Here is a 15,771-nt window from a genome sequence, read left to right as displayed (position 1 = left end):
CTAAGTCATGGTATGGTATGCTGTACATAATCACAGAAACTGTCAGTGTGTCATTCTGTCAGTCAGTCATTCTGTCTGTCTCACGTTTTTCTACTCACTGACGTGGTCAATCTATGTGAAACTGCACATAGGCATTGAGGACTGGCATAGGTAGAAGGTGACAAAGCTACCAATGGCTATGGACTAGTTATGGTTATTTAGTAAAATAAAGAATAAATGAGTAATCCCTGCTTTTGTCATGAACACTGTAAATGTTGAGTCCTGTATACTTCAGTGCTACATCATAGGCAACTGGACCTGCTTGAGTTTCTTGAAAATGTTTCACCTCTCATTCAAGAGGCTTCTTGGAACAGAAGAACGGAAGAAGCCTCTTGAATGAGAGCTGCAGTTGTCTGCGATATAGCACTTGAGATTACCCTGACCCGAGTGACTGAGAACTTCATCCACTTGAGTCCCTTATCTTAAATCAGCTGCTTGTGGTTCACAGCGAGATATGACAAATGCTACAAGACGTGCTTCGTCATGTTGCACCAACTTCCTCCCTGCATCAAGTTGTTTAAGTGCAGTGACAGTACGTGTGTTCACTTGTGTTAATATAGATGGAAGCTCAGTAGGTTCAAACTTAACTGACTCAGTTGACTTAGTCCTGCGTACACCGTCCTGCTGCACCAAATACCACCAGTGCACCGAATGTGGATTAATCCTTCACTGAAAATAGTTCCCAACAAATTCATTATTTCCTCCTGTTTCTGTGATTAAAAACTACAGTTACCAGCTGTTCATGAAATTACTGAGACGTCTTCTTTTAAACATGACACTAAAGCTCAATTATTGACTGAAGACAGAAATCTTCACAACACCTCACAGATATAATTATTCAGCATTAAAGTCATTTTCAAAGCAAATGTGCCAAACACTTTCTGGTTTCAGTTTCTCAAATGTGTGGAATGCTGCTTACTTACTACAGTAAGTCATTGCAGGGTTTCCCACACATTCATTTATTTGTGGCATTGACACAATATCAACATGTGCTGACACATTTAGATTTTTTTGTACATTTTTTGTACTTAGGACACAGGCGGCGCAACAGAGCACCAAGCGCAGTGAAAAAGAAATAAACCTGTTCGTTAATTCATATAGGCTGATTTTAGTGTCGTCTACTTTAGACAGAACCAGCTTCATTCCCATGGAAACCATGCACCCTGCTGTCCAGTGCTGGGTCTAACCAGTAAAAGAAAGTTTGCTTTCTGCTGCTGCAGCTGCTCCTCTAATTCATTGATCTGATCTGATCTGATCAGGTGTGATCAAATGACCTTTCGCTAAGCCCCGCCCCTTTGTGATTGTCCAGCAAGCTGTCAGAGTAAGCATGTAGCCCACACTGTAACTAACTGCACTCCCTGAAGAAATATTGTCATATTTTTGGAGAAATGAAAGAGTGATTGCAGCATGCAACAAGGACAAATATGCATAAACCAATGGGTTCCCAACCTGACAGCTCCAGTGTATTTTTATAAAGATATACAGAACAAGTCAGCAAATAATGTACAAAGACAAAAAGATCAAATTCAGCAGCAATGGTGGAAATGATGCCACAACACAATTACAAAACAGAACAACAGAGGCATCATTGTATTAAAAACCAAGAGAGAAAAGGGATTTTTTTAATGAAAAGGCAACAAAAAAGGACAAACAATTAGGTGAACAAAGAAGAAAACATTTAACAGAAACTTCACATGCAGTGTGAACTTATTATTAATTAATTAATATTTTTCTTTGGTCAAATATATTTATTGACTTTTCTGTTTAGATATAACATTTAGATATAAACAGGTGCAGTGTCTACAAGTCAGTCAAGCAAAATGCTTGTGAGTGTGGTTTGGAGTCCATATTTTCATGAATCATCCCTTTGTGCAATGAAGCAAGCAGGTCATGTATTCCAGAGGACGACACCTCGTGATTATCTTGTGCCAGTTTGCCTTATGTAAGTGATATTTGACACATTTTTATAGTATAAACAAATGAAATTCATTAAAGCAAGTACTTAAGCTTTTTCAGGGTCACTCTATCAAGCTGGAGTGGATCATATTCTCCTCGTCGTCGCTGTCTTTTAAAGTATGTCCATGTAAAGCTGGTGGCAGACATCATGGTTTGTTAGATTGATTTAGACACATTTAAGTGGATGAATTTGGGAGGAGGGAAGAGAGGGAAGTTGGAATTGGATCCGTGCAGGATGGTGAAAAGAATTCACATGTTATCAGAGTATTTTTACTCCTAGAACACAAGTAGTTTTTCCTGTTTTGCAGGAAATGGCAAATAGTTTGTTGTGTATGAGTGACCAGGCTGAGGGACTGGTACATAATGTTGGTTGTCTGCAGGTGTAAGAAGTCCTAACAACAGCACCTGTGAGCGTTGTGTGTGGTGTTTACATGTGTGACAAACAGATTGTGTGGTGGGTCTTATGAGCCGTCGTCACTGCTTCCACTGGGTCTAAATTCACCCAGAGACTGTGTTCAAAGTGTGACTCAGCTGGAATGAGAAAAGACAACTTTGACAGCAGTTTGTCAGCGAGCAGAGCGAATCCATCTCCTCTGAACGTGTTCTCCTGCTGCTGAGCCAAGCTAAACCTCATAAGCCTGTTAGACACGCAGTTATTATGGGATATCGCGCGGGCACAATTAGAACTGGGAGCAAATTATTTATTTGTCAGCGGGAGCAGAGTTGGTTTCATTATCAGGAATTTGTCACGGTGGCTCGTTTCAGTGTGCCGGAGCTGCTCGGAGTGGAGATTAGACTGACCATGTTTACTCAGACTGAGCTCGTCTCTCAGCGCGCTGAAAACATACACGACATCCTCTGACAAAATGATTTATGGAGTGAAAGGAAAGCTCACTCTGTGTGGGATTAGTGAGGCTATAAACTGCACTGTTATTACTTTTAAATTGGGAACATTTGTGTGTGTGTGTGTTTAAAAAAATGGTAGTAATTGTTATTTTCCCCAAACAGGTGTTTTGGAATTCACATTAAAAAAAGACTTCACTTCTACCTGGATGAGGAAAGGATGACTAATTTTTTAAAGTGTCGGCTCTCAGTGCTCTCTCTTTGGCAGAAAAAGAGGGAACTGTCTGCATGGCATTCAACATTCATCTGCATTTAATAAACACATGTACAATCCTCCTCAGCAGTTTCTGTCTCACCCTCCAGGTGGTAATTATCCATGTTTGAACTGTGGCCAGTGTCGTGCTTTAATCAGAGGTCATGGGTTTTTCCCTCTTACTGGTATCTCTTAAAATGTCTCACCAGCCACTTTATTAGGTACACCTTGCTAGTACCAGGTTGGATCCCTTTTTAATTCTTGGTGTCACAGATTCAACAAGGTGCTGAAACATTCCTCAGAGATTTGGTCCATATTGACATGATGACATCAGGCAGTGCTCTATTGGACTGAGATCTGGTGACTGTGGAGGCCATTGGAGTACAGTGAACTCATTGTCATGTTTGAGATGATGTGAGCTTTGTGACATGGTGCGTTATCCTGCTGGAAGTAGCCATCAGAAGATGGGTACACTGTGGTCATAAAGGGATGGACACGCTCAGCAACAATACTCAGGTAGGCTGTGGTGTTTAAACCATGCTCAGTTGGTACTAAGAAAATCTCCCCCACACCATTACACCACCAGCAGCAGCCTGAAGCGTTGATACAAGGCAGGATGGATCCATGCTTCCATCTGAATGTGGTTTTTCCAATCTTCTATTGTCCAGTTTTGGTGAGAAAACCCGTGTGAATTGTAGCCTCAGTTTCCTGTTGTTAGCTGACAGGAGTGGCACCTGGTGTGGTCTTCTGCTGCTGTAGCCCATCTGCTTCAAGGTTGGACAAGGTGTTGTTGGTATAGTGCAGTCTTAGAAAGAAAGTGTGCAACCAGGAGCAAATAGACCAGGACAGACTTTCCTCTGGCACTGGTGAAGGCTGCCTCTTTGTTTTACAGAGTGTGAGAAATTAATTGGTTTAAAAGAACAGATTGATTTGAATGAATACATGTTAGAGCTTGAGCTGCTGTCTGAAAAGGAATCCCTTTAACACTAGAGCTGAATGACAGAGTCTGACACTTAACTGTGACCTTTGCTCTCTCGGTGTGCAGGACATCCACTCTCAGGGCGAGGTCATCGCCTGTTTGGAGAAAGGTTTGGTGCGGGAGGCAGAGGAGCAGCCGGGGGCTCACTCCATCAAGGACGACTGTAAAAAGTCCATCATGAGAGTCGCTGAGCTCTCCTCAGACGACTTCCACCTGGATCGATACCTGTACTTCGCCTGCCGCGACGACCGAGAGCGCTTCTGTGAAAATGTGAGGATTCAGTTGATCTATCTACTCTATCTACTCACACCTCCACAGCGCCATGAAACATCTTCTGTTAACTGATCTGTTGGCTGGTTACTGCTATCACAAATACATCTCAAGAGTTTCTGTAGAAAGTGCTGACTGCGTCCTTTTCTATGCTGATTAACACTGATATATTTCTTACCCTTTAAACACTTATGTCCTGTTGTGATTTCCTGGTTCTGCACATTTTATATTTTTGTAATGATCGTCAGGTAAAATGAGAAACATGTCGGTTTTATCAGCTTCTTAAAAAATTGGACGTCAGTTCAGTTTTCATGTTTGAAAACCTGCAGTGAGCCTCGGTTTGTGGTAACATCACATTAACTTTAGTTATGAAGTTGCAAAAGAGGAGTCTCTCCTAATTATCTCACGTCAGTGACACAGGCATGCCTCAGGCTAATCAGACAACATACCCAAGACGAGACACGAGACACCTGCCCTGTTTGGTTTGGCTCAATCGAACTCAAGTTCATTTGTCCCCTCAGTGCGGTTCATTTGTGCAGGTGTGAACACACCAAAACAACCGGACTGAGACCTTCTTGAAGAGGTGGTCTCAGTCCGGTTCCAAAGGAACTCTGGTGCGGTTGGTTTGTGGTGAGAAGGTGTTCCGACCTGGATGTGAAGCAACTGCAGTCACATGACACATTGTTTGGGTTAAACATGAGCATGTTACAGTCCTGGAGGATTATTAATGTGCACCTCCTCCTGTACTGCCTTAATATGCACATTCAGCACATCCAATGCATCAAAACATTGTTTTCTAGTTGGAGCCGCGCCTCGTTTTCAAACTGTATGGTTTGACTAAAATGAACAATGACAGCAATATAGTCCACGATGAGCAGCGCTAAAATCAACCTGCGTAGTTGTCCCTCCATTGTGACATTAGAAAGTGTCACATTTATCTTGCAAGTGTACTCTTCTTCAACGTTTGCTTTACTTCCTGGATTTTTCCCACATGGAAATTCTGACCAATCAAGAGCAGCTTTCTCACACAAGGCATTTGATCTGGTCCTCTTGTAAATGCTGCCGTGAGAACACGAACCAACTCTAGGCAATTATACAACTTTGGAACAACATGAGGCCCTGATTCAGACCAGAGGAGACCACTCTAGGGCTGACAGCAGCCTTAAAGTAACCCGCATCAAATAATGTTTTTTTTTTTTACTGCACCAGTTTGTGTATTCTTATTCTTCTTAGTTGTGTCGCTCTGTGTGTCTCTTCGTCAGCTGTCAGTGTCGCCCTTTAGCGCCGCATTGTTATCAGTCATAGCTCAGTTTTTCACTGCATGATAAAATAGTCATGTGGCCGGTGAAGTGTCGATTGCGTGAATCTCACGATCAATGTGTGAGAGTTAGCAGCCCTGCACAACCTTATGTTAAGTGCACTGGCGTATGTTGAGCTGAGAATTATGTGCACAGCTCAACTTTCCTTTACACTACCATGCATATGCACGTGGTATTTTGAGCCTTGACTTATAATAAAATAATGTCTGATATCAAAGGAATCAGGGATTATCTGAATGAATCAGCTTCTCAGGATCAGTCATAGTGTTGCGTGTTGTAATTGTGAATATTTGCTTGATGAAATGATGAAAAGAGCAAGAAATATTTCCAGTGAGAAGGAATCTCTCTGCTGTTAATGGACTGTGGTGTGATTTTTATTTTGTAGACACTGGCTGGAGAAGGACGAGTTTACAAATGTCTTTTCAATCACAAGTTTGAGGAGGCGATGTCTGAGAGGGTGAGTTTAATATCCAAATACTTTTAACAAGCTGCTTTATTGTAAATTTCCATGACAGTAGATTGTGTAAAATAAAGTCCACAGAGTGACAGACGTGGTAAAGCTCAAGGTCATAATACAACATTAAACATCGAAGACAGATCCTGTGAGGAAACACAGTCTTGTTACACCATTACATGACATTCTGCCACCTTGGAGTAGAAAACGTTTGAGCCTGTGCTGTGATACTGACGGCGGCTGTGTGTCCTCAGTGCCGCGAGGCGCTGACCACCAGGCAGAAGCTGATCGCTCAGGACTACAAGGTGAGCTACTCGCTGGCCAAAGCCTGCAAGTCGGACCTGAGGAAATACCGCTGCAGCGCAGACAACAACATGCCCCGAGCCCGAGAAGCTCGCTTGTCCTACCTGCTGCTCTGTCTGGAGTCTGCTGTGCACAGAGGTAAGCAGCTCAGTGAGCGTCCTGCCCGTCAGTCACTCTGAGTCATAAACACTTATTTATGTCTTCAGCGGACAGCCAGAGGCCACAGGCAGCCCGAGTATCTGTCAGTCAGTCAGTCAGTCAGAAAAAGAAGCAAGAAGGTTGCAGCAATGTGGTTGTCTTAGTTCTTCTTGCAGCATCTTAATTGCAACAAAAATGCATGTAGGTTCCTGTTTTACGATTTAGACATGAAAGAGAATAAAAAAATAATAATAATTCTGAATTAATTATTAGAGAAATTGAAAATATTTTTTCTTCATTTAAAGATTCTTTTTAACAAGATACAAAATGAAACTTAAATATTCAGGTTGTGAGGGGCGTGTCCACATAGCGTTTTTCTTTCTGGGGAGGGCTTCAACCCAGCACTGTTTTAGTGACGTGCCACGCCACGCAGGGTTTTGTTTCTGTGGCAACAATATGTTGACATTAATTTTAGCGAGGTAGCTGTTGTGACGCAACAGTAACACAGGGGTGACTACACAGTCAAGCTACCAACACACACAGTGATAAAAGCTCAACATTCAGTATCGTTCTGCTCCCACAAATCTGCTTTTCTGTCTTTGTTGTGATAGTTTCAAACAGCTTGGGACAGACAGTGGTTAAAGAAGCAGCAGTGACGTCACCAGTGCCTTTCAGAAAAAATCAGAGATTTTCAACAGAAGCACAAAATGCTGGAGAAAAGAGACCCAGAGCACGGCACATTTTCTCTTAGCGGCCACAGACACTCTCAGAAAGACGCTGGTGCTCAGAACAAGACCTAAAGCTTAAAATTAAAGTTTAATATTTTCAGGTTTGCATCAGCTGACCTGAGAGTGTGTGAGGGAGTGTGCCGGTGGCGGAGCTCAGACAGGTGTGGGGCAGCCAGGTTGTGAAGAGCTTTGTAAGTGATGATGAGGAGTTTAAAGTGGATATGTTGAGGGATGGGGAGCCAGTGGAGGTTATGAAGGACGGGGGTGAGTGTGTGAGAAGACGAGCAGCTGAGTTCTGGATATACAGTAGTGTCTTGAGTGTTTTGGCCGACACACTGTAGAGGAGACTGATGCAGGACTCCAGTCTGGAATAGGGTTGGGATCCGGATCCGGTTCTTTTTTGGAACCGGGTCCAAAGTACCGGTTCCAGAACCGGTTCCATCACATTTGGCGTAACGGTTCCTCCAAACGGTTCCTAGATTGTACAAAAAAAAAAAAAAAAACGTCACGTGCATTTCCATTAGAGTGCGGCACAGGCATATTTCTGTCCGAACCCGACCGAGCTCGACATTATCTAATCACTAAAGCACTGAGTTTGTGTCACACAGTTGTCATGGTTACAGGCTATTTAACAGGCCGGGCGTGCGCCGGGTGCTCAGCGGAGAGGGAGACCTCCGTGTTTGAGACGGGAGCGGGCAGCGGGAGCGGGTGGCGGGAGGTCCGACGCTTCCAGCGAGGGGAGAGGGAGAAATATAACAAAATAAGATAAAATAGGAGACACCTATCTCCCTCTTTTATTTAATTTTCAGCGTTTAATCAAGGCGGAGGCGGGCGGTGGGAGGTCTGCTTCCAGAGAGGGGAGAGGTAGAAACAAACAGCTAATGTGTGTCTGTGTGTGTTATGTTCAGGTGTTGTCACGTAAATAACAGTGCCCAAGCATGAATGCATATAAGTATTTTTTATTACATTGCTGTGGTTAATTTGAGGTAATAGTGTTATGTTACTGTAGAAATCAGAGAATCACTTTTTGTTGTTATATATTCTCAGGGAGATGATACAAGCTCTAAATCTGAAATACACACCACACACAAATGTGTATTTTCATCTAATTGTACTGTGCAACAGTTAGAATAAAGGTTTTGTATTTGTATGATTGCATTTGTGTTTATTATATACTTGTTTAATTATAGCAAGTATAATGAATATAATGTAGGAATCGGTAGGGAATCGGAATCGTTAAAATCCTAACGAGTCCCAACCCTAGTCTGGAAGTAATGAATGTGTTTGTCACAGTTAAGTTTGAGGAAGTTGGTTTGCAGCCAGGATTTTATTTCACTGATGCAGCTGGTGAAGGTAGACTTACTATAAAGACACTTAACTAGAAAATGCTCTCAGACCTCCGCCAAGGAGACAGTTCACTGAGGAGTGATGGTTAAAATCTGAAAGTATGGAAACTCAGTCAACAGAATGCAGTCCTTATTGGAGGGAAATATCAGTTAACTTAAATTGGTTTTGACGCCAACATTGTGCAGTGTCTTGACTGGTGCAATTCTTCATTCTTGTGCATTCTTGCTCGGAGATATGACACAGATCACATTCTTCTTATGAAAGACGGAGTTTTGATTCAGCTTCACTTATCCCACTGCTGTTCAGTGCACGACTATAATATCCTAAATACTGGAACGCATCGTTTCCTCCTCACATTTTCTAGACTTATCAATATTTGGCAGGCCGGATGTGAAGTGTTGGTGGGCCATATGTGGCCTGTGGACTAAACGTGGCCCGCAGTTTGACTCCTATAAAGCTACAGTTCAGTTTGCATCATTAATAAAAACATTTTAAAAAGCTACATAATAAGAAACAACTTAAAATTACCATTAACTCAACTTCTGTAAGCTACACTCTATAAACTGTTGTGTCTGTTGAGTGTTTCATTCAGCACTGTGTGTTTGCGTGTGTCTCAGGTCGTGTGGTCAGTGGCGAGTGTCAGGGCGAGATGATGGACTACAGGCGGATGCTGATGGAGGATTTCTCTCTGAGTCCGGAGATCGTGCTGCACTGTCGGAGCGAGATCGAAGGTCACTGCTCCGGTCTGCACCGTAAAGGACGAACGCTGCACTGCCTGATGAGGGTCGGCCGAGGAGACATGGGCGCCATCGACGCCAACTGTCAGAGGGCTGTAAGTCATGTTTAAATCTTATATATGACAGTAACTATACAGAAAATAAACTTTCATTTGTCACAAGCGACAAGCTTTTGTTCTGAAGTTAATATTTTCTGTCTTGACAAGCAAACGTTGGTTCTTTTCCCCTGGTTGTCATGTTACACAGCACGTCATCATTTTGGTGCGGTGATCACATTTTGCTGTTGTCTTAAGCCGAGATGAGTTTAATTGGTTCAGTCTAATTAAAGTCTCATTTTTCAGGAATAAATAATCACGTCAAGTGAAACGAATTTCCAGTTTAAACGAAGAGGACGTTCTTGGTCGCAGCAGCAGTAGCAGCAGCAGCAGCGGCAGCAGCAGCAGCTCCCAGACGAGAGCTTCCAGTTGTTGTTGTTGTGTTGTTGTTGTTCTTTTGTCATTGATGTTGTTGTGTCTTCCATCCTCAGCTCCAGACTCTGATCCAGGAAGCCGACCCCGGAGCCGACTACCGCATCGACCGGGCGCTCAACGAAGCCTGTGAGTCTGTCATCCAGACCGCCTGCAAACACATCCGCAGCGGAGACCCCATGTGAGTCAAACACGATGGTCTTCTCTCTCCGTGGTAACTGTGTAGCACACGTGCTGTTTTCTGTTTCATGATTGTCTGTTACTTTGCATCGGTACATTTCAAAGCTCTTATTTAGAGGAAAGACAAAATTAAACATAAACTAATGTCACTTAATTACAATTACAAAAAAACTGACACAAAGGAGAGTTGTCATAAAGTTTGGTTGAATGCTTGTTAGAATCCATCCTAACATGACTTCATGAATTAGGCTGATTTAGTCGTTAAAGGGGTTAATTGTATTTTTATATTTATTTCTCCTGTAATTCTGTGGAGTATTTATATTTGTCATTTACACCTTTTTATGTGTTTTTTCTGTTATTCACTGCTGCAAAGATCCCAATTCAATCAGAGTCTGATTTAAAAAAAAAAAAAAAAAAAAAAAAAAAAAATCTAATCCAAAGTTAAAGCGTCAGAGTTCGGGTTGTCCACGGGCCACGATTGGTCCCCAGGCTTGGAAACCATTGAAGACCCCTGGTCTGAATAAAGATGAAAGTTTAAATATGCAGTTGCTGTACTTGTGCTGCTGCTCCTGCAGGATCCTGTCCTGTCTGATGGAGCATCTGTACACAGAGAAGATGGTGGAGGAGTGTGAGCACAGACTGCTGGAGCTGCAGTACTTTATCGCCAGAGACTGGAAGTAAGTCCTGCTGATGCTCCTTCTTCACAAGCTACAAAACCTGCAGCTTTAATTTCACTGACCTTTGATAAACCAAGTTTAAAGACTGATTTACAGCTCAGGAGCAAAACATTAAAGTCCTGTGAGATTAGAAACCAGCCGGTGCAGTGTTAATGTGTACTGTTAGCTGTGAGATTAGAAACCAGCCGGTGCAGTGTTAATGTGTACTGTTAGACAATTCTACCGTTTTTTTCCCCGTTAAAGGGTTTTTTGGGGAGTTTTTCCTGATCAGCTGTGAGGGTCATAAGGACAGAGGGATGTCGTATGCTGTAAAGCCCTGTGAGGCAAACTGTGATCTGTGATATTGGGCTTTATAAATAAAATTGATTGAATTTACCTGCATCACTTCCTGTGTTGTTTCCCAGGTTGGATCCCGTCTTATATAAGAAATGTCAGGGCGATGCCGCTCGGCTCTGCCACACTCATGGCTGGAACGAGACCAGCGAAATGATGCCACCTGGCGCCATTTTCTCCTGCCTGTACCGCCACGCCTACCGCTCTGTGGAGCAGGGACGGAGGGTGAGTCTCTTGAGCTTCTGTCCTCAGGACAGCACCATCACTGGAGGGTTTTTCCTGATATCTAAACCTTTTAAAGGGTCAGTTCACTCATACTTTCTTCGTCTACGTCTTCTATATCTGCTGCTGTGGGTTCTGCCACACACCACATACATCTCACTTGAAATAATCCTGGTTTTAATCATCAGTTTTCAGTCTGAGCTGGTTAAAACAACAGTAGTGTGGTCTGGGGATAAATCTTAAGGGTTTTTTTGTTTGTTTGTTTTGCTGTCTTTCTTTTTTTCTAAATACTGTGAGCACCACAAACCAAAGGCTGTTTACCTCTATCACACTGGAGTGGTGGCCAAAGCTGCTGAAATCTCAAAATAACAGATCGTTTTATAAACACTGGATGGCTAGCTACCACGTGGGGAAATTGTGTTGGTAAAATGTGGGTGTATTGACCCTTTTCCTCTTAGTTTAAAGTGTTGATCTGAGGTTTAAGGTCTTTTAAGCTCACCTGATGAGAGCAGCAGCCAAATGACAGGCCACTGATATACATGTGTATTTATACTGTCAGTGTGCAGAAGGAAATTAAAACTGCAAATATACAGGACGTCTGCGAACCTTCTCACTGACCAGAGAATATTCTCGTAGTTCCTCAGTGGGGAGTCTGAAGCAGAAACCCAGAGGTTGACTGTGAGTACGTCATGCTGCTGAACTGACGATGATGATGATGATAATCAAAGGAAACTGGACATGCCTGTCATGATGATTGGTGGTTTAAAGGGGGAAGTGATTGTGCTGTGTAATTCTTCTGTAATGGCGGTGCATGTGGGAGCTGAATGTGAAGAGTCATTGTGTGAGACGTGAAGTGAGCTGCTGAACTGTGATGTGAAGAATCGATGCAAATCTCCAATTATGGAAAACATGGTTCTGCTGATTAATCAACTGGAGCAAATGAAGTTCTTGATAATAATCAGATGTGTTGGCTGTTTCCTTGAAGTGATACTCCACTCAGGTATATTGTTTACACTCCTCTGAGTCCTTCATGAATAAAAGTGGTAGCGATGAGCTTGATTTCAAGTTTTTACCAGTTTTAATTACAGGGAAATTATCAAAACAAGTGCAGAAACCTCTTGAAAGATTATCTTTATATGCAGTCCATTTTATGTTCAGGATCTGTCAAACCAACACATTGTCACTCCGACGTCCTCACGCATTAACATTTGGTCCTGGACTTTCCACGTCCACATATGACGCGCAAGATGTTGGTTGTTAACGTTCTGGGACGCCGTGTCATTGTCTTCTTTCAAAATACACTTCTGTTTTCTCAAGAAATGTTCAGTTTGCAACAGTCTCTTTTAAAATAAACTCACAATGTTGGAACAACTCAGCGACTTGATGTGTGTTTTCCTTCAACAACACACACACGTGGTTGGGTTTAGGAAAAGAACAGAGTTTGGCTAAACAATCTTACAGGAAGCAAACACCAGCCTCCTGGGTGAAGGTTGGTGGTTGTTAGACCCATCCAACACCCCTCCCACCTTCCCACACTGTGTAGACTTTCGCCACCTTAACTTTAATTGTTGTCACGCTGTGTTTCCCTCGCCACCTCCAGGCGCTGTTAAATAATAACTGCAACTGGCCGCATATCATGCAGACCTGACAGGACGCTGCCTGCCAGTCACTGCCTAAGCACCTGATTTCAACGACTTTGGAGACCGAGTTGGTCTTGACTTGGGAATTGACTTCAGACTTGAGTTCAAAGCCTTGAGACTGACTTGTGACTTGCATAACAATGACTTGTTCCCACCTTTGAAAAAATGAGTATCTGAGGCAAAAAATAGTGCAAGTAAAAGTTGAAAGTTAGGGATTTAAAAAAAAAAGCAAAATATAATGCAGAATTTGTGGTTGACAGTTGATGAATAAAGTGAATTCACAGGGAGGGAGACCAGGCTCTTTAAACATCCATGTTTTCCAAAATATAGTTAAGTGTTGAGTTTGTTTGTTAAGGCCCGGTCACTACAGCTTTAAAAACGCTGACATTTTTCAGTTAACGTAATGAAATCACACAATTTGTGAATTCTCTCACGTAATGTTTTTGTGTCTTGAGTTTCAGGTTGAAAAAGGTTTGAAAATTTCTGGAAAATATCTTGAAATTTTACAAATTTTGTACAAGTTCAATATAGGGGTGTCACTTTTTAATAGTATTGACACTAACCGCAAATTTTTAAAATGAAATTTTGTTGTCACGTCAATAATATACAAGTTAATATGATATAAATAATCCAACGGCTCCAAAATAATTTCAGTTTCTTTGTGTTCTCGCTTTGTCTCCTTCCTCCAACACCGTCTGTTTGCCTTCTCACGCTCCCTTAAGTGTAAATACAATTTGTTTTTAGAGATGTTGTGCAGTTATGCCACCTCCCTACACTCCCTACAATTCATTTGTGAAAGAAGCAACAAAATGTTTAATACACCAAGTTAAAGATGAATTTTATTGATAGCATTGTTTATTAATTTGTATTTCAAAATTTCTGAAGATATCACAAAGATATCATCCCAAACTCTTTTGGCCGTGATTATCTGATGTTGGGATTTCTCCCATCACTTTTTTTAATTTCCCGTAAATTCCAATTAAATCACATGGAAAGTTTTCACCATGAATATTCCCAGAATTTTGCAACCCTAGTTGAGTTTGACTTTGTTGAATGATATACACATTTATGCCGCCACTGACCAACAGCAAGCTGCCCTCACAGTGACAACTTTTAAGACGGAAGACGGAGAGCTGCAGGAAGCTATCGTAGCTCATTAGCTGTGTCTCCTTCCAGTTTTATTGAAGCTCCACCTTCAGAGAAAAAGCAGAGGATAACAGTCCAGTGTAGAGTAAATGGGAAGAAACTCGAAAGTCTAACTGTGACTGATCAGCACTGGAATGCTAGCGTGTTAGCCATTAGCTCACCAGCTACAGTGGTAAAACAACTAGCCCTGCAATTAGTCACTACATCACCAAGTTTGTGGAGCACGTTTCAGGAGGCTCTGAAGCTCTGCTGGAAACTTTGTATTAATTATGACAAATAAGCCTCTTTCTTATATCTTTGCAACTGTCTAAAGAAACTAACTAACAAATCTACAACCTTAAAACAGCCACTTATCAAAGTACTAGGTAATAATCTGGAGTGCAGTATCACTTTAAGGCCTCATGGAACAACAACAGCTAGGTGTTTCTCTTGTCTCGTCTAACCCAATGTGGTCGTCCTTCTCCTGCAGCTCTCCAGAGACTGTAAGGTAGAGGTGCAGAGGATCCTCCACCAGAGGGCGCTGGACGTGAAGCTGGATCCCGAGCTCCAGAGACGATGTATGACCGACCTGGGGAAGTGGTGCAGCGAGAAGACGGAGGCCGGACAGGAGCTGGAGTGTCTGCAGGATCACCTGGAGGATCTGGTGTCTGACTGCAGAGACGTGGTGGGGAACCTGACAGAGCTGGAGTCAGAGGTAAGCACCACATCTGCTGCTACCCATGATGCAACACTCACAAACGATTTAGCAGCCAAGCACACATGAAGTAGAGAGTCATAGTTTCCTCTAGTCTAGTTTAGTTTAGTTTAGTTTAGTTTAGTTTAGTTAGAATTTCAACATAAAGATGTTTAATATTTTGTTCATTTTTGTCAGTCAACAGAAAATTACCTTCTTTTTTTAAAACAAAAAACAGGAATGTAAAGACCAACACTAAAAGACCAAAAGTAACACCTGAACCAAATTAATTTCATAACCTCCAGTCTTCTGGTTTCATGCTTTCCAACAGATTTTGGAAACTGTCTGAAGATTTGATCCCATTCAGAGGCAACAGCTGTTTGTCACTGTCCTTTGAACACCATGCATTTCCATATTTGGTGTTTTTAAATGTAGATAAACTGAGTGATTCAAGTTGAAACACAAAACTTTAAAATGTTTCCGAGTGGTATTGTTGCCGCCGGCATGGCAAGGACAACCGGTTTGCTTTCTCTTTTCCTCCGAGCGTAGCAATTAACAGCACAGGAGATGCTGCATTTAGTTGATCCACAATTACCTAGTTTGTTCCACCGTCCACCATTTCCTCAAATGGGGATAGTAACTTCCTGTTTTGGTTGCACAATGGTTGACGCACTTCCTTTGTGCCAGAAATGGAGCCTTCATGTTCCCATGAGATCGTATGCGGTGACAGAACTGCAGAGTGAAAGCGAGTTTTATAGTGATCTAAATGCTGAGTGTGTCGTCATTCTTCAGCCATTACACTGTGCAATCAACATTTAATTCATAATAAGTTCAAGCAAAACAAATTGTCAGTTTCCTCTTTAAACGTTTTAAGATAATTTATATATACAGTCAGGTCCATAATTATTTGGACAATGATACAGTTGTCGTCATTTTGGCTCTGTACACCACCACAATGGGTTTTAAATGAAACAATGAATACCTGCTTAAAGTGCAGACTCTCAGCTTTCATTTAAGGCTTTTTTCAAAAATGTAGTATGAACCGTGTAGGAATTACAACCATTTCT

General features: G+C 42.1%; 1 protein-coding gene across 2 annotated transcripts in view; it reads left to right on the top strand.

Moving 5' to 3' along the window:
• LOC126407499 (Golgi apparatus protein 1-like) overlaps positions 1 to 15,771 on the top strand; it is a 60,156-nt gene that overhangs the window by 24,415 nt on the left and 19,970 nt on the right. The window contains exons 5-13 of one of the 2 annotated variants that reach the window (XM_050072432.1): positions 4,137 to 4,340; positions 6,045 to 6,116; positions 6,368 to 6,554; positions 9,247 to 9,461; positions 9,893 to 10,014; positions 10,589 to 10,690; positions 11,095 to 11,248; positions 11,882 to 11,923; positions 14,501 to 14,725. In XM_050072432.1, the coding sequence (XP_049928389.1) occupies positions 4,137 to 4,340; positions 6,045 to 6,116; positions 6,368 to 6,554; positions 9,247 to 9,461; positions 9,893 to 10,014; positions 10,589 to 10,690; positions 11,095 to 11,248; positions 11,882 to 11,923; positions 14,501 to 14,725 (1,323 nt within the window). The remainder of the gene's footprint in view (positions 1 to 4,136; positions 4,341 to 6,044; positions 6,117 to 6,367; positions 6,555 to 9,246; positions 9,462 to 9,892; positions 10,015 to 10,588; positions 10,691 to 11,094; positions 11,249 to 11,881; positions 11,924 to 14,500; positions 14,726 to 15,771) is intronic. The other variant, XM_050072433.1, reaches the window with a different exon arrangement.

Source organism: Epinephelus moara, chromosome 20 (genome assembly GCF_006386435.1).
Source record: "Epinephelus moara isolate mb chromosome 20, YSFRI_EMoa_1.0, whole genome shotgun sequence".
NCBI lineage: Eukaryota > Metazoa > Chordata > Actinopteri > Perciformes > Serranidae > Epinephelus > Epinephelus moara.
The sequence above is the reverse complement of the archived record's forward strand: the minus strand, read 5'-3'. Positions and strand labels throughout refer to the sequence as shown.